The 25,525-nt window shown below is 35.7% G+C and overlaps 1 protein-coding gene across 2 annotated transcripts in view; it reads right to left on the reverse strand.

Moving 5' to 3' along the window:
• Nucleotides 1-297: 297 nt before the first annotated feature.
• Nucleotides 298-25,525, reverse strand: part of LOC143382559 (contactin-associated protein-like 3) — a 161,371-nt gene continuing 136,143 nt past the window's right edge. The window contains exons 16-22 of one of the 2 annotated variants that reach the window (XM_076836723.2): nucleotides 22,944-23,183; nucleotides 22,154-22,384; nucleotides 20,830-20,963; nucleotides 20,020-20,107; nucleotides 4,147-4,368; nucleotides 3,852-3,923; nucleotides 298-491 (exon numbers count right to left, since the gene is read on the reverse strand). In XM_076836723.2, coding sequence (XP_076692838.2) covers nucleotides 298-491; nucleotides 3,852-3,923; nucleotides 4,147-4,368; nucleotides 20,020-20,107; nucleotides 20,830-20,963; nucleotides 22,154-22,384; nucleotides 22,944-23,183 — 1,181 coding nt within the window. Of the gene's footprint in view, nucleotides 492-3,851; nucleotides 3,924-4,137; nucleotides 4,369-20,019; nucleotides 20,108-20,829; nucleotides 20,964-22,153; nucleotides 22,385-22,943; nucleotides 23,184-25,525 lie in introns of both variants that reach the window. The other variant, XM_076836722.2, reaches the window with a different exon arrangement.

The following is a 25,525-nucleotide window of genomic DNA, read 5'->3' on the forward strand; positions in this document are numbered from 1 at the left end:
AAAACCTAAAATCATTAGGCAAATAACATCTTAGTTTTAGAAGAACAAGTGAGAACAGTCAGAAAGGGCCACACAGTGATTAAGGACTGCACTTAAGTCACTGCTACACAAACAGATCACGGAGGGGCCCTGAGCAGAGATTCCTGGCACCATGGCTGAAGCTGGGGTGGGCAAGTTGGTAGTGGTGCATGCCCACTGCCCAGACCTTGAGGGCCAGGGCTGGGTTTTCACCTATGAGAGCTTTAGGCTTAGAAAGTAAGTCATATTGTTACAGTATAAGTAAACCACAGCTACTGATCAGAAGAAGTACTCCTTCTGACTTTCACTGACAGTATTTTGCATGTTGAGTTCACTTTTCAGAGCAATCTCAGCATTGTCTCCAGCTTTTGAGATATCTGACTCATTCTTTTGATATAACCATCTCTGTTGATAAATACGTATAGCTATGGCAGTGACGCAGAGCAAGATAAATATCACCACTGCTACCACACCTGGTGAGAGAAAAGAAAGAGAACATACAAAGTTAGAAGATAAACTGTAAATTTCAACCTTGCCAGAATCTCTACTAGATGGTTTAAATCATATGTAATATTATATATATTAGTACATATAATATATATCTACATATGCACGTATGTATATGTGTATATACACACACATAATAAATTTTGAGGACAAATGGTATTATGACATTAAGTTTACATGGCAGATCTTAAAATGCAGATCATGATTGGATTTCAGTTAATGACTTCACATAATAAGTGCAGAAATACACAGGACCTCTTAGGCCATGTCCCACTTCGCATTAATACGCCAGGAAATTTTAATTATTTTAAAATAGAGTGCATAGCCTCATCATCACAGAGTAATTGTTTTTTTTACAAATATTTTAATAAAAATTTACTTTGATACTGATATGCTGTTGAATTAGTTATATAATAAGCATTTCATTCATCTCTGTGAGGCTCTTAGCTCCTGACATCAGTTATGCCAGTGGTCCTCAAGTCTGTTTAGACAACAAAGAACAAATAAGATCTATGGATATTCAGATTTTTACAAAAAGCTTGTCAGATGATTTTAATGTGCTGAAAGGATCGAGAACCATAAAGTTATACCATAGGAATGTTTACTCAAGCTATCCTATTAGTAAAGAATGAATATCAAGTCTATACTGAAATAAATATGTAAAAGGTCAGTTTTAAAGATGATTGGCACAGATATTAATTAATACCGCCAATAAGCAAGTGTCATATAACAAGTGCTATGTAAGTGCCTGCCTAGTTATACAAAAGTATTTGTACTATAAAATGAGGCTTCTTTTTCATACTCTGGGATAGACATCAGCAACTAAAATGAAGCCCAAAAACTCAAAGCTTAATTAGGTTTAACTAGTCAAAGGGATTCCTAAGCACAAGTATGAGAGGAAATAGTGTGCTCATTATTTGGTTTATATTCATAAATATCCATAACAACATTTTGTTCAATATACTTTGCATCCCTTTAGGAAACAAATAATCACATTGCTTTAGGTTCTTTTTTTTTTTCTTAGTTATAGGACTTTGTTTTAAGGTGAAATATCATATACAATTGCAATGTTAAAGACTGGTAAATCTTAGAACAATGATGGGGCTACTTGATTATAATTCCATGACATTACAGGAACTCCTCAGTATACCTTGGCCTTTTTATATGTGATAACTCTTTAACTATGACTTGGTTTATTACATTTAATGGGATACTAAAATAACTTGTCTGCACCCAAAGATTAAAATTATTTGAATAATCACTCAATGCATTTCATAAACTGTGTATCACTGATAGTGTTTTTTTTTCTTTTTTCTTTTTGGTGCAAGGGATTGAACTCAGGGGTACTCAAGCACTGAGCCACATATCCCCAGTCCTATTTTGTATTTTATTTAGAGACAGGGTTTCAACTGAGTTGCTTAGCCTTCACTGTTACGGAGGTGGCTTTGAACTGCCTAAACCTCCAGAGCCACTGGGATTACAGGTATGCACCACTGCGCCTGGCTTGTTAGTGTATTTTTTATATGAGCTTCTCTCTGCCTGCCTCATCTGTCTCTTTATCGATCTAACTGCCTATCTACAGTAAATGTCTCTTGGTAAGAAGCTCTCTGTGATCTCTGGTTTACCAGGTACAAATACTTTTTTTGGTTCATTCTTTCCTATACTGTTCCTTTTGTTTGCAAGAGGAGGAAAAGATAATTCAAAATGCAGAACATAGAGAAATCTATCCATGTCAATAATCCTTTATATGGATTAGGTATTTTTCATATAAGTCTAGTCTGTGTGTTCAATTAGTTCACTGGTGTTCAATGCACCCAGTGGTCTTCTAACCATCCAGCCATCAGCCACTGCCCAAACAAAAGGCAGTACAAGTACAAGTGAATCACAAAGCCTGATATACTCACCTTGTCAGGTCCCTGAGACCTGTGTTTTCTCCTTCTCCACCCATCTATGAGGAGCCAAGTAGGATTGCTCAAGGGAAGCACACTGGTATAACTTATTTACTTTGAAATTTTGCCAATGATATTTAGGCAAAAGCTCTAAAGATCCAAAGGCCTGGTATTTTGTGCTATCATCAGAATGAAAATTCACTTTGCTCTTTTAAATAAAAGGCACCAAGTTTGCAAATATTTTGACTTGGATTCCTACTTTGAAAATATAGAACACATTTATTTTAAACTAGTTTGCATTAGAATGGGTAATTTTCATTAAAATAAATTAGAAATGATTTGGGAGTAGTATTTAAATTCTAATATAAAGCATTTCTTTTAGATATAAATGATAAAAAACATTTATGGGATTTTTGTTTGTTCTTGGAATTGAAAATGGAGGTTATATTAAATAAGTTCCTCATACTTCAATCATTACAAAAATAAAAGTAGTTGAGATAGGGGTGAAAATGTTAATATCTTTACAGAGATTTTTAAAGTGTCTGAGTACTCTTCTAATTCTCTGACATCTAGATGAATACAGATAAACTACACAGACCCCATGTAAGCTGATATGCAGACCATATGAGCAATGGAGACCAAGTGGTGTCACCCAGCTCTCTGAGTTATGAACCTTATTTGACAAAGCAAAGGAATAGATTATAGTTTACTTCCTACTCACTAAGCAGAGTGTGCAATAGACTCACATTTCAATAGAATCCAAACAATTAAAATGGGATAGCTCAGTGGAATAGTACCTGCCTTCCATGTGCCAAGACCTGCCCATTCCCAACACTCCCCTTCCAACACACACAAGAATTAAAAAATTCTTTGAACTGTAAGAAGGGAGAATTGCACATTCATTTTTTGAGTTAGAACTTAATAAATTCTGTGTTAGTCACTATGTTGTTTATACTGTCACTTCTTCAATTCTAAATAACCTTGGAACTCTTATTCCATTAGCCCCAAAACACTTAAAAATAAAATTAAAAGCAAAAATCACACTGCTTGAAGCACCTAAACAATACAAATTGTTATTTTTCAAACATAAAAATATAAAACTATACTTCTTATTACTGTCTTTGGTGTTATATAACAATTTGAAGGCTCAGTGGCAATTCCAAGGAGCCATATAACCACTATTTTTAAAATATATATTATCTCCTATATCAAATAACAGTGATAGTTATTTTCAAATAAAAACTTCTCACTATTCTATAATGTTTTAGCTATTCTTCAGAAAATGTGCTTCAGTGGAACCATCAGTTCTTTTTACTGAGGACCTGAATTCAGAAAGTTACATGAAATATCAGGAAAATTTACAAGGCCTGCCATTGACCCCAGCAGTCTGAGCTGATTGCTATAGTGGTTTCTGGGTTATGCTAACAGCCGCATTACCTCCAATGACCGCAGAGTCACTTCTGTCTGCATTAATTAAGGGCTCTCCCTCATCAGTTGGTCCAGAATAGCCTACAGTAGAAAAAGGGAGGACAGAGCGAAGAGAAAAGAGTAATTCACAAACACTGGAACAACAAACAATTGTAGTGGGAGAAATGAACATGAAAGGAAGAACACAGGAGAGGGAAAGGTCAGATACCAAGTAGGTGAATCAACAAGCAGGACTAAGTAAATCTGCGAGATAGCAGTAGTGACACACAGAAAACAAGCACAAGGAGGTACCCACCTGAACCACCTGAGAGCCGGGGAGCGAGTTCCCGCGCTCTGGAGCCAGGCCCTGCGCCCACCGCGCAACGGGATCCAGCGGCCACTTGACCATGAACAGTGACCCGGGCAGGTCCGCCAAGGCGCAGCGCCGCCTTCAGCGGGGCTGCATGGCTAAAGCGCACCGCAGACAGGCAGCCTGTGAAGCCGCGCGCTGCCGCCTGCCGCGTATCGGGGTCTGCTCCGGCAGGCTCTGGCGACAAAAGAAGTGCATACATCGTTAGGGCGCCCCGCCTCTGCGAATCTCCCTTCCAACCCCTATCTTTTCATCTTTAAGGAAATACACTGCGGCCATTACCAGTGGTCTGAGTTATTGACAAGCTGGGTAGTACCTTTGGTCCATTTTGCTAAAACCTTCCCTAGAGGCAGCCACAGAGTAGATAAGGGCGAATTCCTCGGGCACTTCATTTTTTCAAATGATCATTACAATGCTTTTGGATGGAATTTGTACCCATTAGTACAATTGGGTAAAGCGAAATATCTCTTGGATTTGAGGACACTCTGGAGATTTCTCTAAAAAATTCTCTAGTCTGTGTTCAACACCAGAGGCTGCTCCCCTTCACAATGTGGTCTCCATTCTGTCCCTGCCAGGACCCACCTGCCTTTAACCACAAGCAAGGAAGGTTGGTTTTAGCAAGATCTAAGTAAGAGCAATTGCCACGGAAGATGAAAACTTCAGGTTGCCAATTTCAGTGAATATGCTCTGCCTTTCCACTTGCTCAATGGGCATGGAATCGGACAAGGGGAGTAAGAGGTGTAGTTCAAAAATTTAAATGTCAAACAGAGAAGCATCCTCTACCCTGCAGAGGAAACCCTGTCAATATGCTGTGAGTGCTTGATATCTGATGTCAAATTCCCTTTGCAAACTGGCTGTGGGGAAACTGCAGTTGATTCTCCTTATTCTAACAACCAATGAATGAATACATAGTTGTCAAGAATTTGCCAAATGATTTACTATAGGTTATCATTTTAATCTTTGCAGCATAAAACAATGAATACTTTTATTCTTATTTTATAACTGAAGAGGTGAAGGTTCAGAAGTTTGTAGCATAAGTTAGTAGGACATTAAAGTTACTGGGGGTGGAGACCTGAATTTAGGTCTCTTGTGTTCAACCCCTTTCTCAACAAGATATTCTTTTTTTCCCCCATTAGTATATTCTGTATATGTTCATAATTGCTCACATGGAGGGACTGGTAAATGGGGATCATTATACTATTTTTACTTTTATAAGTTCATATATTTTTCCATAGCACATATGTACATATTCAATAAATGCTTTTTGGTTGACTTAAGAACCAATCTTTAAGTTCACTCTGAGAATCTCAGTTCAGATCCATTCTGTCTTGATGTTATAATTAAACTCTCAAAGGACAGTCCTTATTTCTTTTGAATTTGAGGATGCTTGAAATATGTTTTTATATTAGAGGAATATACAGTCCCATCACCATAAATTCATCTTTCTATGGATGCTTAGTAGCTACTGAAATAATTTTTATAATGTGGCACTCATGAGGATAGAAGAACCATCTGTTCTAAAAGATTACATGCATTGGATCAAGATAAAAATGCACTTCCATAGCTGATTGCCATCTCATGCCACTGAGTTTTCTTGAGTGTTAAGGTTTTTTTTTTTTAGTGTCGGGGTACCTAAAGTCACCTCTGTTGTTATACTAATATGAAAGAAATGTGAAAATTATCCAACAGAATGGAGTTGCTTGTTCCAATCCTGGCAAAGAAAGAAAGGGAAGGAGGGAGAGAGGGAGAGAGGAAAGATTACAAAACAAGTGTTCTTAGTCATAAAGACTGCCTTGTAGGACTATCATTAAAGTCTCTGTCAGGCCACAAGCTTGCACAAAGCAAACAAAAGAACTTCTGCAAGGATACCTACCCATCAAATGTCTGTTCAACCTCAGACTGATGCCACTGTCGTTATTAATCACTGTACCTAAAGATTATTGTTTCAAAATATCTGATGAAATCTTCAGTTTTGTCTTTAATGTATTTTCTTTCCCCAAGTTTCCTTGACTATACTCCTACGTTACTTTGATGGTGTATTCCCTTTGCAGTGCTTTGTTACTCTGATTGCAATGCTATTCCTAAAGAAATACCACTATTCTCTGAAGAATCTGTTTGTTGTTGTTAGACAGAAAGTAAGGTTAAGCTATGTACTCTGAATCTTCTACTCATAAGGTGGGGCTTCTTAAATCTAATTTTAGGTATTCCTTTTCATTCCTACTAATCTTCACTTCATTATTTTAGTCTGTCATTCTTGAAAATCCAATCTTTTGTATTCTTATTCCTTCTGACTTGAAAGAGAGTTGTCTCTTGAAAAAAAAGTGTGTTGTAAACTGTTCAGCTTCCAAACTTAGGGACTGTTAAGTTGCAACAGTAAATGTTTGTGTGTAAAAAAAATCTAAAGCAATTAAAATTAGGGGCATAATGTTTATGATATTATAATAAACAGATCTTTCTTAAATATCTTGGTCAGGCTGATTATATGAGACATCAAAAAACATTTGTGTGATAAATTCCTGGTAAATTTTAAGCATACTAGGAGAAAGTAAGCTTGGAACAAATCAACTCAAAGAATATTATAAATTTAGAGATGTCTTCCAAGATGACTTTATTTATCATTTTATAATTTGATAATGTATAATTTACAGAAAGAAATATTTGCTTGGTATACTTGAAAGTGTGTCAAGAAGAAAAAAAATGGGAAAATATTGCAACAGCAACATGGAACTTCTTTGGGAAAGCTAAATTATGGAAAAAACATTAAAATTCAATTTAAAATCCTAGCTATTAAGCAAAAAAAAAAAAAAAAAAAAGAAAAAAAAAGAAAAATGAAAGGAACTATGGCAAATATTAGGCTAATTAATGAATTATACTAATTCTGTGAAATTTATTTTCTAAAGACAACTGAGCTTCATCTTTGCTGATAGTGCTATTACTGAAGAAAGACACATAGGTACTACACTATAATTGCCTCTATTTTAAGAATCTCCACTTAATATTTGTACATATGTATGTATATTTGTGGGCATGAATGTGTGGGCTAGATTTATATGTACCCCAATAGCCCAACTCTGAACATTATGTGTACATTAGGTGTGAATTCACCTGGACAGGTTTGCTGCCTGCACCGGCTCCCTCATATTTTCATATGGTAGGTTCATGATTTTGTCCAGTTTTAAACTGAATTAATTTCCCAGTATTTTGCTGAGATGGGATGCATGGTTAATATTGAATCTCAGTCCATCCTTGTTACCCTCAAAAAACATTTTTTAACCTTATCAGATAAATTATATAGTATATGTTTGAGCTGTAGCCCATTTTTCTTGGTAGTATGACATTTTTACTTCATCTTTATTTTATTTTTTTATTTCACTACTACAATTAGATGTTGGCTTCTAATGACAAAATCATCATATTTCATTGTAGAAACTTCTGCCTAGAAAATTTGGAAGGTTTTTCTTTTTTGTTTTGTACTTCAGGAATTTTATCAGAATTTTTCAAAATTTATCTTTTTTCATTAGAACTGGTTTTTATTCTGTTTTTTTTTTCTCTAGCTTGGAGAAATTGCCTAGTTTAAAATATATTAATGCCTTTGTTTTAAATTCTCTTTCTAGATCTCCAATTATACAAGTGAGGTTTTTCTAGATTAGATTCCCATGTACTTCCTATTTTCCCTCTCTGTTAATCTTCTTGCTCTGTGATCTGAGACTAGCTAGGCCAATATTTAAGGATAATCAGTGATCATAATCTTCTTCAGATCACCCAGTGAAATTTTGTAAAATTTATTTAAATTTCCCATGTGTTTTTCTCTTTGCCTAAAATCTCCTTGAATTACAATTTGCATCTTTGCTGTTTACTGTCTTCTTCAACAGTGTATTCTGGCATAGAAAATGTTATTTGCTGTTTATTCTTTCTCCTCCTCACCTACAACTTTGCTGCTCGATTCCATTAGGTATGCCATTACTTACTTTCTTATTTATTTGTCTGCTTATTTCCATGGTTGTGAATCTGATATGATATATAAGTCCTGACAATATGGAAGGTACAGTTTCTCTGATCGTATCAAAAGAAGGGACCTGCCTACAGACTGTCTCTTATCCTTAGTTCCAGAGGCATGATGGAAATGGACACAATCAGGCTGAGCACTGTTGATGATCCTTTGACATTTCTGAGTTTTCTGCAAGTTAAACTTTATATAGGACCCATAGTGTTTGTACTTCCTTAGTGCTGTGTTGTGTTCTCCACCAGCCCACTGAAAAGTGCTCACTACAGCTGTCATTTACATCTTCTCCTGATCCTGCTGCTGGGCTGGCACATCAGCTCTTTACCCAGGAGCACAAGTATAATAATCTAAACTGCCATCATCCCAAAGTAGGTCAGCATCAGAGTGAATAGAACTGTATTTAGATAAAGAGTGTAAATGTGTTTCCCCTATTAGCTAAGTCCTGAAATTTTATCATTAAGGTTCTTTTGACTCAAAAAATTTCTTCTCATTAAAACAAAGAAAGGAAAAGAAAAAGTTAGGAAGGAATTTTGGAGAATACCTAGTGTGTTATTAGTCATTGACACAGCCTGGTGAAACATGCACTCAGCTGCTATCTTAAGAACATGGGTATAACCATAGGAAATTGGGAGACAGATGCAGTTTCAGACTAGGTAAGAAGGGAACCAGGAATATGGTTCAAGTGGGCCATGAAAAAAGCAAAGTTTAGGAAAGGGTGGACTAAAGGGCTGAGCATAAAAGTTCACTTCCACTTCAATTCTGAGAAGAATCTCTCAATCACTTTGAATACAGACTCATTTAATCTTCCTTTCTCTTAAAAATTTTCTCTGATAGGAAGTGTTGAGAGTCCAGGAAAATTTCCAACAATTCAGGACACAAATATTCTCCACTGTCTCGGGTGTTGAGTAGTTTTGTCTTCAAAATCTCTCATGTAAGTTATATATTGCAACATGTAAGATGATTTCTGCTCTTGAAAAGGAAGAGACAAATAATTAAAAATGTGTACAAAAAGCTCTCTGCTACCCACAATTAATAGTGAGGGCTTCTGAAAGGTTTGCTGTAGACAAGAGGATTAACTATAAAGTCAGTACAGGATATTAGCAGCCAATGACTAGAAGCAATGCAAGTGTGCATCATCATGAGAATGGATAAATAAATTGTGGTATATTCTTATAATAAAAGTCCACATAGCAAAGAAAATGAATGAATTGGGAGAGCATGGATGAATGTTAAAAAGTTTTAATGAATGGAAGCAATGAGACAATGTTAATGTTGACCTGCAATTTATTCTAGATATATACACATATAAAACAGAGTGAACTTTTTTTATTATAAGTGAATACTATAATTAAAAAATGACTACCAGACTGACTTTTTTTTAGTCTTTTGGAGAGCTCTGGTATTCAGTCAGAAAGAAGTGAATCATCTCCCTTCCTGTTACCACCATATCAAACTATCCCTGACACTCTCAGCTATGCCTGGGAAGAGATCAGGTGGTTTGTGGCCCTGTAGTAAGCAATTCCATCACAAATTTTCTGCAAGAATCTTCTGTAAGTAAATAACAGCTCTTGTAATAATATGCAGACAATCTTTGTCAGCCTTCTTTATGTCAAGGCAGCATGATTATTCTTTTTTGTGTTTGCTGTCCTTAACTCATGACCGCTACTCAAAATTGCAACATGGGCTTATCCAGCCTCCCCAGCTGCATGCCAGTGGCCATAAACTTCTGAGTGCTTCCAGTTCTCTTTTTCTTTCTCTTACATCCCATCCTGTTCCTAAACGAACTCGTTCAAATTGGACAAATGTCCAGTTATGGCTCATTGTTCTAATTCTCTAGGGTGCATGCATAGGAGAAAAGGCTTTGGCAAATACATCTCTAATCAATTTTTTCTTATTATTGAAATAGAATTGGTTATTAAATTCACCCTTACTATTGCCAGAATCATTTGTTCACCCCCAAAGAAACCAGTACATATTGTCTGTAATCCTCATCCTGTCTCTCCCTAGACCCTGGCAAACCCAAACTACTTTCTGATTCTGTGAATTTGCCTATTCTAGATATTTCTTACAAAATAAATCACGATATGTGGCCTTTGCGTTTGGTGTCTCTGCTTTGTTTTCATCCATGCTGTAACAAATACTAATCTTTGTTTAATTTTATGGGTAAACAATATTCCATTATAAGGATAAATCATTTTTGTTTATCCATTCCTTGGTTGATGAAAGTTGTTTCCACTTTTTGGCTATTATGAGTAATATAATAGCATGAAGATTTGTGTATATGTTTTTTGTATGGCCATAAATTGTCAATTATCTATTTACTATACACAGGAGTAGAATGATTGAGTCATATGTAAATCTGTATTTAACTTTTTAAGGACCTGTCAAACTATTTCCATAGTGTCTGCATTGTTCCCATCAGGGATGTACATGATTTTCACACATCACTTGATAACACTTGTTGTCTATCTTTTTATGTTATAGCTGACCTATTCAGTGTGAAATGGTATCTCATTGTAGTTTCAATTGTATTTCCTTTATGACTAATGATATTGAGCAGATTTTCATGTGAGCCTTTTGTACATCACATATATTATTTAGTTGAAAGAGTTCTTTATTGTATGTTGTATGTTGTCATGGCTTTATATAATGTTAGAAAAATCCCTTATAGAATAAATGAATTGCAAACAACTCCCACCCCACTTCATGGGTTCTCTTTTACTTTCTTGATAGTGTCTTCTGAATTATGGAGATTTTTCATTTTGATCAAGTACAATTTAATCTTTCCTTGTTTCTGCTTTTGAGAAACCATCATCTAATCTAAGGCTTTTGAAAAACTTTATCTAATTCACAAATATGTACAACTATGTTTTGCTCAGAGAGTTTTATAGTATTAGTTCCTATAATTTGATCTATCACCCATGTTAAGTTAATCTGTATGTAGTATAAGGTAGCATCTTTTTTTTTTCCCCAAATGTGCATATATCACTGGTCCAGCAACATTGTGAAAGAGAATATTCTTTCTCTCATTGAATGGTCCTGGCACCAGCATCAAAAGTCAGCTCATCATGAATGTATGGGTTAATTCTTGGCTCTTAGTTCAATTCCATTTATCCATATGCCTATCCTTGTAACTACAACAGTCTTGATTACTGTGTCTTTCTACTAAGTTTTGAAATCAAGAAGAATGAGACTAACTCTGACCTTCTTAATAAGATCTTTTGGCTATTAGCAGAGTCTTGCATTTCCATTTGAATTAGTTTTCTTTTTTATGGGCAGTACTGAAAATTGTACCCAGGGCCTCATACATGTTAGGCAAGTTCTGTAACACTGAGTTATATCCTGAGTCCTCCATATGAATTTTTGTTATAAAATGAAAGCCTCCAGAAAAGACACATATCACATATAAGTGAATTTCAATATGGCTAACAGCATAACTTGCAAATTTCTACTTAAAAAGTCATTTAAGTTTTAATATGGATTGTGTTGAAACTATACCTACATTTGTAGAATAGTATCTTCTTAGCAAGATTGTTTTCCAATTCCTGAACACAGGATGTCTTTACATTTAAGAAGGTCTTTAATAATGCCTTTAAACATTATTTCATAATTTTCAGTAGATATGGATTGAACTTCTTTTGTTAAAATAATTCCTAACAAAATAATGCTACTTTTTTGTGGCTATTTTAAATGGAATTCATATTTGATTCTCAGTAGATGTGGATTGAGCTTCTTTTGTTAAAATAATTCCTAACAAAATAATGCTACTTTTGTGGCTATTTTAAATGGAATTCATATTTGATTCTCCATTCCAATTTCATGTTGTTCATTGCTAGTATACAGAAATACACTGAACTTTTGTGTATTGATCTTGAATACTGAAATCTTGCTGAAACTTTTAGTAGCTCTAATAGTTATTTTTGTAGATTCCTTATAAGATTATGTTCTCTAAATATAGTTTTACTTTTTTTCTTTTTAATCTGGATGCTTAAATTATTTTTCTTGCCTAATAGCCCTGTTTTAAACCTGTACTATAATCTTGACTAAAAGCCATGACAACATACATCCTTGTTTTGTTTCTGATCTGAGGAGGATGATTTCATCTTTCAACGTCCAGTGTCACATTAGCTATGTGTTTCTTGTAAATGGATTAAACCATGTGAGAAAGTCCCCCCCACCCTTTTTGTTTGTTTTGTTTGGGATAATGGGGAGTCAAAGTGCATGCTTCATCAAGAGCTACACTTCCAGTGTTTTTTATTTTATTTTGAGACAATGTCTTGCTACATTGCCCAGGCTGGTCTCAAATTTGTGATTCTTGGGGCTGGGCTTGTGGCTCAGTGGTAGAGCACTTGCCTAGATGTGTGAGAACTGGGTTAGATTCTCAGCCCCACATATAAATAAATAGAACAAAGGTCTATTGACAAATAAAAACTTTTTTAAAAAAGTGTTTTCTAAGAATGTTTAATGTCAAAATACTCAAGATAAGTTGTTGACTGATAGTAGAATTAGCATTAAAAAAAAAAAATCTGTGATCCTTTTGCCTCAGCCTGCCAAGTAGCTGGGATTACAGGTTTGTGACACCATGCCTGGCAAGGAAGTTTCCCTTCTATTCATAGTTTGTTCAGTATTTGTACGACAAAAATATATTGAAATTTTCCCGATGACTTTTGTGTGTCCAACGGAGGTGGTAATGTGGTTTTGGTCCTTTATTCTAATTCTAAGGTACATTATATTGGGTGATTTTTATCTGTTGAGCCAATTTTAAATCCCTGGGGTAAATACTACTAAAGCATGTTGTATAATATTTTTTATAAGAGCACATTAATTAGAAATGCATTTTTATTTTCAGTGCTGGGGATGGAATCCAGAACCTTGTGCATGCTAGGCAAGTGCTCTCCTATTGGGCTAGATCCCCATCCTGGAAGTTGAATCTCTACCATTTTTTCCAAGATATATCAGGGTAAATAATAATAATAATAAGTTAAATTGGACATGAATGCTATTTTTTTTTTAGTACCATTGATTATTGAACCCAGAGGTACTTAACCACTGAGCAACATTCCTAGCACTTTTTATTTTTTATTTTAAGACAGGGTTTCACTAAGTTGCTTAAGACCACATTAAGTTGCTAAAGCTGGCTTTGAACTTGCAATCCTCCTGCCTCAGCCTCCTGAGCTGCTGGGATTACAGGTGTGTGCCACCATGCCCAGCTGGACATGGATGCTATTTATATCTATATTCTCTATTATATGCAAACTCTGTGGAGGCAGGTACAGTGTGTGTGTTTGTGCTGGGCATTCAAAAGTCTAATGAAATATAAGTGTATATTAGGGATCAAGAAGTAAAAATCTGTAAACATGAAAACAGGTTATTTGGATTATGCTTAGTGAAGCTAGCCAATCCCTAAAAAACAAATACCAAATGTCTTCTTTGATATAATGAGAGCAACTAAGAACAGAGCAGGGAGAAAGAGCAGGAAGAAAAGATTAACATTAAACAGAGACATGAGGTGGGAGGGAAAGGGAGAGAAAAGGGAAATTGCATGGAAATGGAGGGAGACCCTCAATGTTATACAAAATTACATATAAGAGGTTGTGAGGGGAAGGGGAAAATAAACAAGGAGGGAAGTGAATTACAGTAGATGGGGTAGAGAGAGAAGATGGGAGGGGAGGGGAGGGGAGGGGAGGGAGAATAGTAGAGGATAGGAAAGGTAGCAGAATACAACAGTTACTAATAGGGCATTATGTAAAAATGTGGATGTGTAACTGATGTGATTCTGCAATCTGTATTTGGGGTAAAAATGGGAGTTCATAATCCACTTGAATATAATATATAAAATATGATATGTCAAGAGCTTTGTAATATTTTGAACAACCAATAAAAAAAACAAAAAAATAAACTCTAAAAAAAAAGAAAACAGGTTATTTGAAAATAGAAAAAAATGAAAAGGGATGAAGAAAGCTTTTAGAATTTATGAAATAGCACAAATATCCAAGTTATAGAAGCTCAAAATGGAGAAGAAAGAGACAAAGGGCCAGAAAATTTATTTAAGGAAATAATGGTTTCCAAATCTGGAGAAAGATAAAAATATCCAGGAAGGTAAAAGGTCTCCAAGCAGACTCAAATCCAAACAAGTCTGTACAAAGACATGCTATGATTAAACTGCCAAAAGCCAGAGATAAAGAGAATCTTGAAAATCTCAAGAGAAGAAAAGCATATCACATATAAGCAAGTTCCATTAAGGTTAGCAGCAGATTTTTCAGCAGAAACGGCACAGAGAATGGATGAGTTATTCAAAACTCTCAAAAACTGCCAAACAAGAATACTTTACCCTAAAAGCCACCACTCAGAAATGAAAGAGAAAGATTTACCCAGACAAAAACTGAGGCAGTTCAATACCACCAGACCTGATTTACAAGAGATGCCAAAGGGACTTTTTTCAAGATGAAAGCAAAAACTGATAATTAGTAACATGAAAGCATACGAAAGTATAAAACTCACTGGTAAAATTAAGTACACAAATTAGAAATACTGTAATGGTGGTATATAAATCATCTGTATCATTGGTAAGAAGCTTAAAACATAAAACAATTAAAATAATGACAGTGACAATAATTTGTTAAGGGATATACAACAAAAAATATGTAATTGTGACATAAAAACATAAACTATGGGGGGAGATAAAGTAAAAATATTGTTTCCTTACATTATCAAGATGCTATCAGCCTAAAATAAATTCCTTATCACTATGTTTTACGTAAGCCTTACAGAAATCTCAAAGCAAAAGGAACTAAAGCATATCACAGTCATATGTGATAAACCTACAACTTAAAATACACTCAACAGTGGAAAGTTGAAAGCTGTCCTCTAAAATAGCAAACAAGAGAATTGCTCACTCTTTCCATTTCTATTCAGCAAAGTAGTGGAAATCTAACCAGAGCATTAGGCAAGAGAAGGAAATAAAAAGCATTAAGCTGAGGTGGGCACATGTAATCCCAGCTACTTGGGGGGTTGAGGCAAGAGGATTGCAAGTTCAAGAACTGACTTATAAGAAATGCCAATGGGAATTTTTCAAGGTAAAAATCAAAAGATTTTGAGACTGTGTCTCAAAATGAAAAATAAAAAGGTCTTTAGTCGTAAATCACCCCTAGGTTTAAACCCCAGTACAAGAAAAACAAAACAAATGTCACAACAATAACAACAACAACATCATCAAAAATACTCCCAGAAAAAAAAAATGAACAAAAAGAAACAAGACAACAAAACAAACAACAAATAAGAAACCTCAAAACAAAGCAAAAAGCAACCAAATTGGAAAGCAAATAAATTGAACTGTTCCTGTTTGCAGATGACATAATTTTATATTTTCAATGTCCTACAGACTCACCAAAAATCTGCTAGAATGGGTAAACAAACTCAGCAAAGTTACAGGATACAAGATCAACATGCAAACATCAGTAGATTTTCTGCACAAAACAAATTATTCAAAGAAGAATTTTTTAAATTCCATTTACAACATCTAAAAATAATTAAATTCTTATAAATAAATTTAACTAAGGAGGCAAATGATCTATACACTGAAAATCATAAAACATTGCTGAAAGAAAATGAAGAAGATATTACTGGATTGATATTTCTGCATTCAAAGAATTAATAGCGCCAAAATGTCTATAACTATCCAAAGTAGTCCACAGATTCAATGCAATCTGTATAAAAATTCCAATGATAATTTTTATAGAAATAGAAAAGAATCCTAAAATTTACACAGAATCATCAAAGATCCTGAATTAACAAAGGAATCTTAAGCAAGTAGAACAAACCTGGGAGTATCACACTACCTACCTGATTTTAAAATGTACCACAAAAGTATAGTATTCAAAATAGCATGGTGCTGGGATAAAAACAGACATACAGACCAATGGCACAGAACAGAGAACCCAGAACTATGTACTTTCAGCTAACTTATTTTTGACAAAGATTCCCAGAATACACAATGGGAAAAAGACAGTCTGTACAACAAATGGTGTTAGGAAAACTGGATATCCACAGGCAGAAGAATGACACTAGACTCTTATGTCACATCATTTAAAAATCAACTCAAAATGGATTGGATAGTTCAACATTCAATCTAGAACTATAAAACTAGTATATGAAGAAATATGGGAAATGCTTCTTGATGACATTCTGAGCACTGATTCTGAATATGACCTAAGAAGGATAGGTATCAGAAGTAAAAATAGAGGGGCTGGGGATGTGGCTCAAGCGGTAGCGCGCTCGCCTGGCATGTGTGTGGCCTGGGTTCGATCCTCAACACCACATACAAAGATGTTGTGTCCACCGAAAACTAAAAAATAAATATTAAAAAATTTTTTTAAAAAGTCAAAATAGACAGGTAGTATTACAGCAACCAAAAAGCTTCTGCACAGTAAAGGAAGCAGCACAGTAAAGAGTCAATCTACAGAATGGGAGAAAATATTTACAACGTATCATCTAATAGCAGGGCTGATACCTCAGACACACTAGGAACTCAACTCAAGAGGAAGAAAAAAAAATAACATATGGACTTCCAGGAAATTCTGTTATTTGCAACTACATGGATGAACCAGGAAGGCCATTAAACTAAATGAAATACACCAGGCATAGAATGAAAAGCACTTGGTGATCTCACTATCTATATGTGAAATGTAAAAGTTGAACTCAGAGCAGAGAACAGAATGGTATGGTGGTTATTGGGGTTGGTGGGAACAGGAGTTGGGGAGATGTTGGTAAAAGGATATAAAATAACATCTCAGGGTCTATTTTAAGTGTTTTCCATACAAAAAAAAATGATAAGTATATGAGGTGATGCACATGTTGATAAGTACAATTTAGCCATTTCACAATGTATACAAATTTTACAACACCATTTTTTTTACCTGATTCACATATATAATTTTTGTCAATTTAAAGTTTTAATAATAAGTAATTAATAGCTTTTAATAATTTAGGACAACTTCTTATAAAATGAATGGATCTCTCGAGTCTACCTATTGGTCTATTTCATTTTAAGTTAATGAAATGAAACCCAAATTGCTTTCTCCAAATATGAGAAAAAATTGTGTTCATCCTTAACTTGTTAACTAAAAAGCAGCAACTTGGAACAGAAGCCATCTTGAAATACAGTTATCTAAAACATGAAAATTTGTACTAGCCTTTAATTCAAGATGCATGCCTCTAGGTAGAGATGAAATGAAATACTTATTATTTTATTAGATCAATTGCTTCAGTCTATAAGCTTCATTGTCAAATTTCAACTTTAATTTTTACAATCTGAAATGACATGATTTTGAACACATCACTCTTAAATAAAAATTTTTGGTTTAATGCCACTGACCTCTACATATTAATTGGTAGGAAAATAAAAATTTATGTAATACAATTTATTATTCTACTTTTTGACTAATATGAACACTATTCATAAAATATGCTTCACTTTAATCAATCTCCATAATCTATTGCATCTTTCTTTTTTAAATATTTTTTAGTTGTTGATTTTATTTTATTTATGTATTAAATATGGTGCTAAGAAACAAACCCAGTGCCTCACACATGCCAGGCAACTGTGTGCTACTAGTCCCAGCCCTACTGCATCTTTCTTTACACACATTAAATCTGAGTCTAAATTCTTGTAAAACTACTCCTTTGCCAATTTCATTTATGGAAGACAACTTCCTATGGACATTTCTGAACACAACTAATTTTTCCTTCCAGGCACTGAAGACACTAAGGGCAGGAAGTTAATTGTTTGTGTGTTTATGTTTGTTTTGCTTATCGACTGATTCTGTCTTGGTGACTTGAAAAAAGTAAGGACATCTGATCTTGGAATAAAGAGGAATTGGTTCACTGGGGGCAGAGAGGAACCACCTCTGCACTCACAGATTGCATCTACTCTACCAAAGTACAGCTTGGGGTCGGTGTATCACGTGTAGGAACAATTTCTCATTTCTTTCAAACTTAGTCACCACTAGCCAGGACAGAGGGTAGAGCTCAATAGTAAATTTTTAAAGAGAAAGCAAAGTCTTTTCTACTTGTATGTTTTTAAAATATGCACATTGATAAATTATAGGTGTATGTGTTTTTAAGATACAAAATGATGATGCTATGATTTTTTTTTTGTTACAATGTGAAATAACCAAATTAAGACAACCAACCTATCTGTCTCATCAAACAATTTACTGTATTGAGAACATTCAAGATCCAGCCTCCCAGTGACATTGAAATGTATAGTATTCAGCTCTTAGAAAAGACCTTACAAAAATCTGAGGCTTTGTAATCCTTGATTATTATCTCAGCATTCATCAGAATGTTAAAAATAATTATAGTTCAGCTGATGACTGAGAACTGGGTAGCAACCGCTGGTTCCTAAAACTCAACACTGCCTTTGAACTTTTTGGAATCTCACAACCTTCTCTAACTGTATTCTGTTATTCCATGGCTGACAGTTGGAACAGTTTCTTTCATCTGTTTTTTCAATTCCTTCTGGTTTCCTATACTATAGAATAAAAAACTACTAATATCATGAAAACACAGATATCCAGAAATGCTTAGGAAATACAGACAGTTTGCTAGAGACTAGGAAAATAACTAGCAGCACTTCTTTACCAGACTGCAACAGTAATAAGCATCTCCTAATACAGAATGTGAAGCAACTATCATCATTTTTGCTTCTGTTTTAACTGGTTCAATCAGATTTCCATGTATGAGAATCAGGGCTAGAGTAACAAATCATGTGAAAGGACCAATAGTACAAGCTGTTTCTCCTCCACGACTAGCTAGATTCTTTATTGACCTTGAAGTTTTGATGACAATGCAGAATCACCACTTTAAGCTGAAATTTCCCTATCAATTCCATTTAGAAACTTACTACACACTTTCAGCAAAGAATTCAATATCCTCCTCAAGAAACCCAATGTGCCGTCTGCCTGTGTGTGTGTGTGTGTGTGTGTGTATGTGTGGTGATGGGGATGGAACCCAGGCCACTGCCCATCATGCTAGGCAACTGCTCTACCACTGAGCCATTCCCCGAACCCTTAATCTTATCTTTAATGCCATGTGACCAGCATAGAGCTGTCAGTTAGGCTGCACCATCTGAACTTCACACGTTTGTTTTTAACATTTATGGGAACACCCTGGAGAGCACTGGGATTCATAATGCTTTCTTTAAAATAACTTAAAATTTAACTTTTATTTCTACTTAATTCATGTTGAAAAAGGAAAAATAAAGACATAAAGAATTTGATGCCTAATTAGTAAAGTACACTTTCATTTTGATGATTTTATGGAAAATAACTAGGGGCAGAAAAATGTCTGTGAGATATTTAGGCTATGATTTTACAAGAGTGGCTGAGAGTAAGTGGCACATCTCATTGCAACCCACAATTGTCTTCTTCTCTTAATCTTGTCTAGTTTTATCATTAAATAATTTCTGTATTTGGCTTGTGAATTCTTTGCTGAAAGTGTGTAGTAAGTTTCTAAATGTAACTTGCGAACTTAATATCTGCTTTGATTTTGGCTTTCTTGAGTTAGAAAAATACCAAGTTTTTAATGTTATGCCGATTGCCAAGTGAGGGGCGGTTAGTGGGAGAGCTTTTCAAGGAAGGCCGCAGCTCCTGGCAGCACTTAGGATTACAGGTGCACTCAGATAAGAATATGGTTTCTACCTTGATTAGCACTCACTGAAAATTACCAACATGACAAGGAGCCTCTTTCAGCTTGACAAAAGCTTCCTGCATTTGCAATTCCGAGGTTCTGAGCCATGTCTTGTGGGGAGACACTCTTTCACTTACCTAAAATCATCCCCAACACAAGAGATTTGACAGCATTGAATTCCATCCCTGATGACAGAGTGGCTCTTCTCCTTGCATTCTGGTTAACCTATTAAACAGTCCACAAGAAGTAGACATGGAAATGTGAGCAATTTGCATGATAAGAGGATGGGAATCAAGGGCAGGCCAAGAAAAATGACAAAGATAAGTGATACGTTAGTGCTATCAGAAAGATGAAAGAAACCAACTTCAAACAACAGATTATCTAGAATGGAGAAAACCCTTTCTTGAACAATTTCAGTAATACATTAAATTCCACTTGTCCTCACTGTCTCACCCTTTCCCTCTATTTTTTATTCATGGTTTAAATATCTATAAATGGTATAATCTGTAGGAAATGCAATAAGCTATTTTAAATCTCAAAGTTTAATTTACTCTGGTGCTTTTTCAAAAATAGATTCTCATTTTAAGCAAGACCTTGACTTTTTCCTTGTGTTTAAATTGCTGTAGCATTTATTCTTTTGTATAAAGTGGGAATGGGTTTGTCAACATTCACTATCATAAATTAGATATTTCTCTATCAAGTCGAGTAAAACATCAGAGGACAGCTTTGCATTTTAAACTATTAGTACTTACTAACAATAGCTTTGATAATCTCATTGCTAAACAAAACACTTTGATTACATGTCTGACCTAACAAGACTTAGAGAATAATAGTGCTAAATAGGTATTTCTGTTATTAAGATGTATTATCAAATTTTTGCTTTAACTCATACATTCTGAGAGCCACTGTTTTAATTACCGTTGCCATTGTTGGATTTACTATCTTACCTCTACAAAGACCACTGCAGCTTCTCTGTTAATCTTCACATTATGAAGTTGCCCATCAGCCAGGTTTTTAAAATCAAAGTTAAAAACATCTGGCTCTCTGAGTCTGTCTAGCTTATACCTGATCTGCAAACTTCCTGAAGACAAAAAAAAAAAAAAAAAAAAAAAAGGACAGTTTTAACTAAAACAAAACTTTACAAACATTGCCCATGCAGGTTCTAAATCACATTAAATTTTCTAAATACAATCTGAATCTATGGAGCATTTTTTTTGGGTGGAACAATATATACTTCTCCTGGAAAATTGATCATTTATGAGCTATTTTAGGGTCACATTCTAAATCTAGTTACTATTTTAAAAGTTAATATCAAATGGATTATAATAAGCAGTCTCCTTTCCAACATCCTCAATTTTCCTTAACTAAATGAAAAAGTGTAAGTTGAGCATATGAAAACTCTGAGTCAGGGCTCTAAGTCAATTATTAATGTGATAGTCATATTATTAAATGGTAAAAACTCAAGTAATACTGCATTAATATTCAGGTTCTTTAACTTCTTTTAATCTGACTTCACTGCATTTTAATGTATTGTTGACATTTGCATAATTAATTTTTTTCCTTACATGATCAGGATTTTCCCCCCTAATGTTTGTGCCATAACAAAGAAATAGAGAAAATAGAAATATATTGTTTGTTGCAGTATCCAAATCTCTCATTCCACATACTGTACTTCTTCACAGATGGAGCTCAATAATTCTCTCAATACTTATAATTCTCATATGGTTTATGCATATCCATAGAAACTAGTTTAAGGTTGTTTGTTCTCCAACTGTTTACTCCTGAAAAAGCCTTAGCAGGCTTCAGTTGGGTGGGTAACTCAACTTTTTCATATACACATGGCACTAGTGATTTCTCAACTACTAATAGATAAAGAACCATCATATTTATTGGATGCTTATGGATATTTTCTTTTCTATGGTTTAAATATTTCTTTTTTTTTTCTTAGAGGGAACTAGGAATTTTTTCCATGTATTAAACAAGATATTTCAAACTACAAAACTCAATTATATATTTCATACAAGAAGCATAGGCCCCCGGGCAATCACAGGAAGCACAGTTTCACACCAAACCCATAAAATAATCAAACGTTTATGGGAGAAAGGCATCTTAATTTAATCGTTGAAATGTTAACTTTTGCTGTAAATATTTGGTGGTATAATGAAAAATAAAGCAACTGTAGTAAAGCCTGGTTTGTGGCTGGGTCACCGAAAGGGCCCGTGGCTTTATGGTCACATTTTTCTAACTCAGATTCATGGTTCTCATACTCACCATTGGAGGCAAGGATAACTGAAAGGTACTCCTCATAGACAGAGCTCACAAACAGCAGCAGGCTGGGAGTCCCCGTGGTTCGGAAGCTCAAGGTGACTATTTCCCTGGTTAGTGTTAGCTCCTCGTGAAATAAAGCTGCTAAGGAGCTGGAATTCCCATTGAAGGTGTAATTGTGATGCTCTTGAAAACTGTAGATTATGGAGGAACCAGCTCCAAAATAGGCAGAAATCTCTGGACAAAATATTTGTTAGTAATACATAAGTGCAATATACTTGCTTTATGTTCATTTTTAAAAAACCTAATCCCTCACTATCCCAAGAGAGAAAATAATAATGGCATTTTTACTGTTTCATTTTACTTTTACAATTTTAAGGTTAAAAATGCATATACTATTATTTATCTAATAAAATATTACATATAACTAACTCATTCTCCATTATTTTTATAACTTGATTTTGTAATGACAAATATTTCACTGTTGCCTTCAAAATGTTTCATCTTAGATTTACATAAAATTAAATCTCTAGTCTAAACATATAATTCAGAGGTTTTTTCTCTCCATGGGGCATTTCACTACGGCAATCCAGAAATGACTGCTACCAGAGCTAACAGAAGTAGCCAGTAATGGCTTCTCAAAACAGATTCCTATCTCTTCCTGAATTACACAGAGGATTTGGGACAGAAATTCTATTTCAAATCATCACATAGAGTTGCTTTGTCCTTTCTTTGTAGCTTCATATGCCAGAACATTCTTCATGTTGTACCCGAAGCCTCCTTCTTGGCCACTTACCATGTGAGCAGAATGGGCCCTCATAGGCAGAGGACGTACAGTCGCAAGCCACTCCTCTGTGCCGTTCTTGACATCTCCCCCCATTGCGACACAAGTGTCCATAGCTGCTGCAGTGTCCTGCACACCCTGGCTCCACTCCTGGAGTCACCTTGGCTCTTCCCTCCAAGTCCAGAGCCATCCCATTCAACTGCAGAAACCGAATGCACCCCAGGAAGCCCCTCTGCCTGCTGGCTGTTCCACCTGCAAGGGAAACACTGTAAGTGGCAGCACAGTTCCTCCTGTGCTATTGGCAAGTCAACACTCCACCTGAGGCCTTGTGGACAAGATCAAACACTAGGACCTTTAAAAATGTTCTCTAGGAGATCCAAGATGGTGGGCTAGAGGAAGGCTGCATTCTGTGTTGCTCTGTGACCTGGATTCAAGTAGTAGGGAATACTGTTTTTCTGTGAGTTATTAGAGGACCCCCAACAACTGCGCCAGAACATCAACGCACAGGTCCCTTTCTGCAAACCCACACAGGATCCTGGTTGTGGCTGCCTATGCGCAGGACCTCTGGCCACCATTCCTCTGTGCAATCCCATGGGGCTCCCCTGTCGCCTCCATCTTGGGACACTGTAACCACTGCCATAGTCCCTTACTTGCGATAGCCTGCACCTAGGGACACCGAACAGGGTTTGAAGACAGCCACCAGCCACAACACTGAACACCACAGAGCTGCATCTCTGAACACGACACCCAGTGCCACTGCCCACCCTTGGGACACCTTTCTGGCCATCTTTAGTTGGGACAACTCCCAGCTTGGCAAACCGGCTGGGTCCTAGAAGCAATATCAAGGTACCTATAGTTCCCAACTCCCTCCTCCCCCGCAGCCACTAACCCAGCACAGTGCTTGCAGCTATGCAGCAAGCCCACAAGCCTGGCCCTGAACTGCCCAATACAAAACAGCTCTCTAGGACAGGTGCACAGCCCCCAGAGCACAGTCCATAAGATCTCTGGAGAGAGAGGTTCCTGATTGGGAAGTAGAAAGGGGGGGGTGAGTGAGATACAGTTTAGAGACTACGTTAGAGACCAGGAATTGTGAGGTCTATGGTCTATAGGTGATATAAGGAGATAAGACCAGGCACCTACATCATATGAGTAGGCCCCAAAGGAGATACTTAAGATGCTGTCTCCCACTGGGGACATGCAACTACTATATGCCACTTCCAGGAGCTCCGTCCCCAAGACCAACCCTCCTACCCTAATAATCTTCACTAGCCTAAGGGTGGAGATACCAGCAAACAACAGACAATCCCAACTACTGGATGAGTAGGGAAGCAGGAAAGATACTGAACTCCAATAAAAACAATCCTTGTATTTTCCTTTGAGATTTTTTTCTTTTCTTTTTTTCCCCTTTCTCTCTCTCCCTCCCCCTCCCCTCTCTCTTTTCTCCCACTCCCATATCCCCAACATTGTGAAACCAAGTATTTTTCATGGATTAGGCTATTGAGGACTGGAATGTCTGTGTAGTATATGACAGTTGTGTTGTATATTCTTTTATCTCCTATTTCTACATTTTTATTTTTCTTAATTTTTATGGTTATTTGTTTTTTGTATTCTATTGTCTTCTCACTTACTAGTCTCGTCAAAATCACTTTCTCTCTTTTCTCCTGCTACTAGCCAACTAGATTCCTTTTTCAAGCTTCCTAAGATCTAATAAGTCTTTATATCCTTACCTCCTACCTCCTTAACATCTCATCCTATACCACACCCCCATTCTCTTTGTTCACCATCCAAAACTGTAGACCCTTTTACAAACCTACTGTTTATATTGTAGATAATAATTAAACTCAACATTTCTACATATTGTGACAAACCCACAAATGTCTTAATAGTGGTTATTTGGTTCAAGGTTGTATATTGTTTGTATTGGGATCTGTCAATATTGTTCTCCCCCTTAAAAGAGAGGTATTGGAACCCTGCAGGGACACTATATGCCTATAGGGTAAAAACTGTGACACCTTGGATCTGCACTGCTACAGGGAAGACATACAAACAACATGAGAAAACAAGGGAATAAAGTGCCCTAAACAAACCAAGATACTATATTACTAGAATCCATGGCCAGCACAGCAGAAGAAATGTCAGAGAAGGAGTTCAGGATGTACATAATTAAAATGTTCAGTGCATTAAAGGATGATATAAGAGAGCAAATACAGGCAGAAAAGATCATTACAATAAAGAGTTACATAAGCCAATATAGGAAACAAAAGATTACTTAAAAAGGAGATGGAGGTTCTGAGGGAAAAAAAAAAGAAGTCCTTGAAATGAAGGAAAGAATAAACCAAATTAAAAACACAATAGAAAGCATCACCAACAGGTGAGATCATTTGGAAGACAAAACCTCAGACAATAAAGAGAAAACATATAATCTTGAAATAAAGTTGACCACACAATGAAGATGATAAGAAACCATGAGCAGAACATTCAAGAATTATGGCATAACATAAAAAGACCAAATTTAAGAATTATTGGGATAGAGGAAGGCATAGAGTTACAAACCAAAGAAATGAATAGTCTATTCAATAAAACCAGAAAATTGT

The sequence above is a fragment of the Callospermophilus lateralis genome, chromosome 17 (genome assembly GCF_048772815.1).
Source record: "Callospermophilus lateralis isolate mCalLat2 chromosome 17, mCalLat2.hap1, whole genome shotgun sequence".
Taxonomy (NCBI): domain Eukaryota; kingdom Metazoa; phylum Chordata; class Mammalia; order Rodentia; family Sciuridae; genus Callospermophilus; species Callospermophilus lateralis.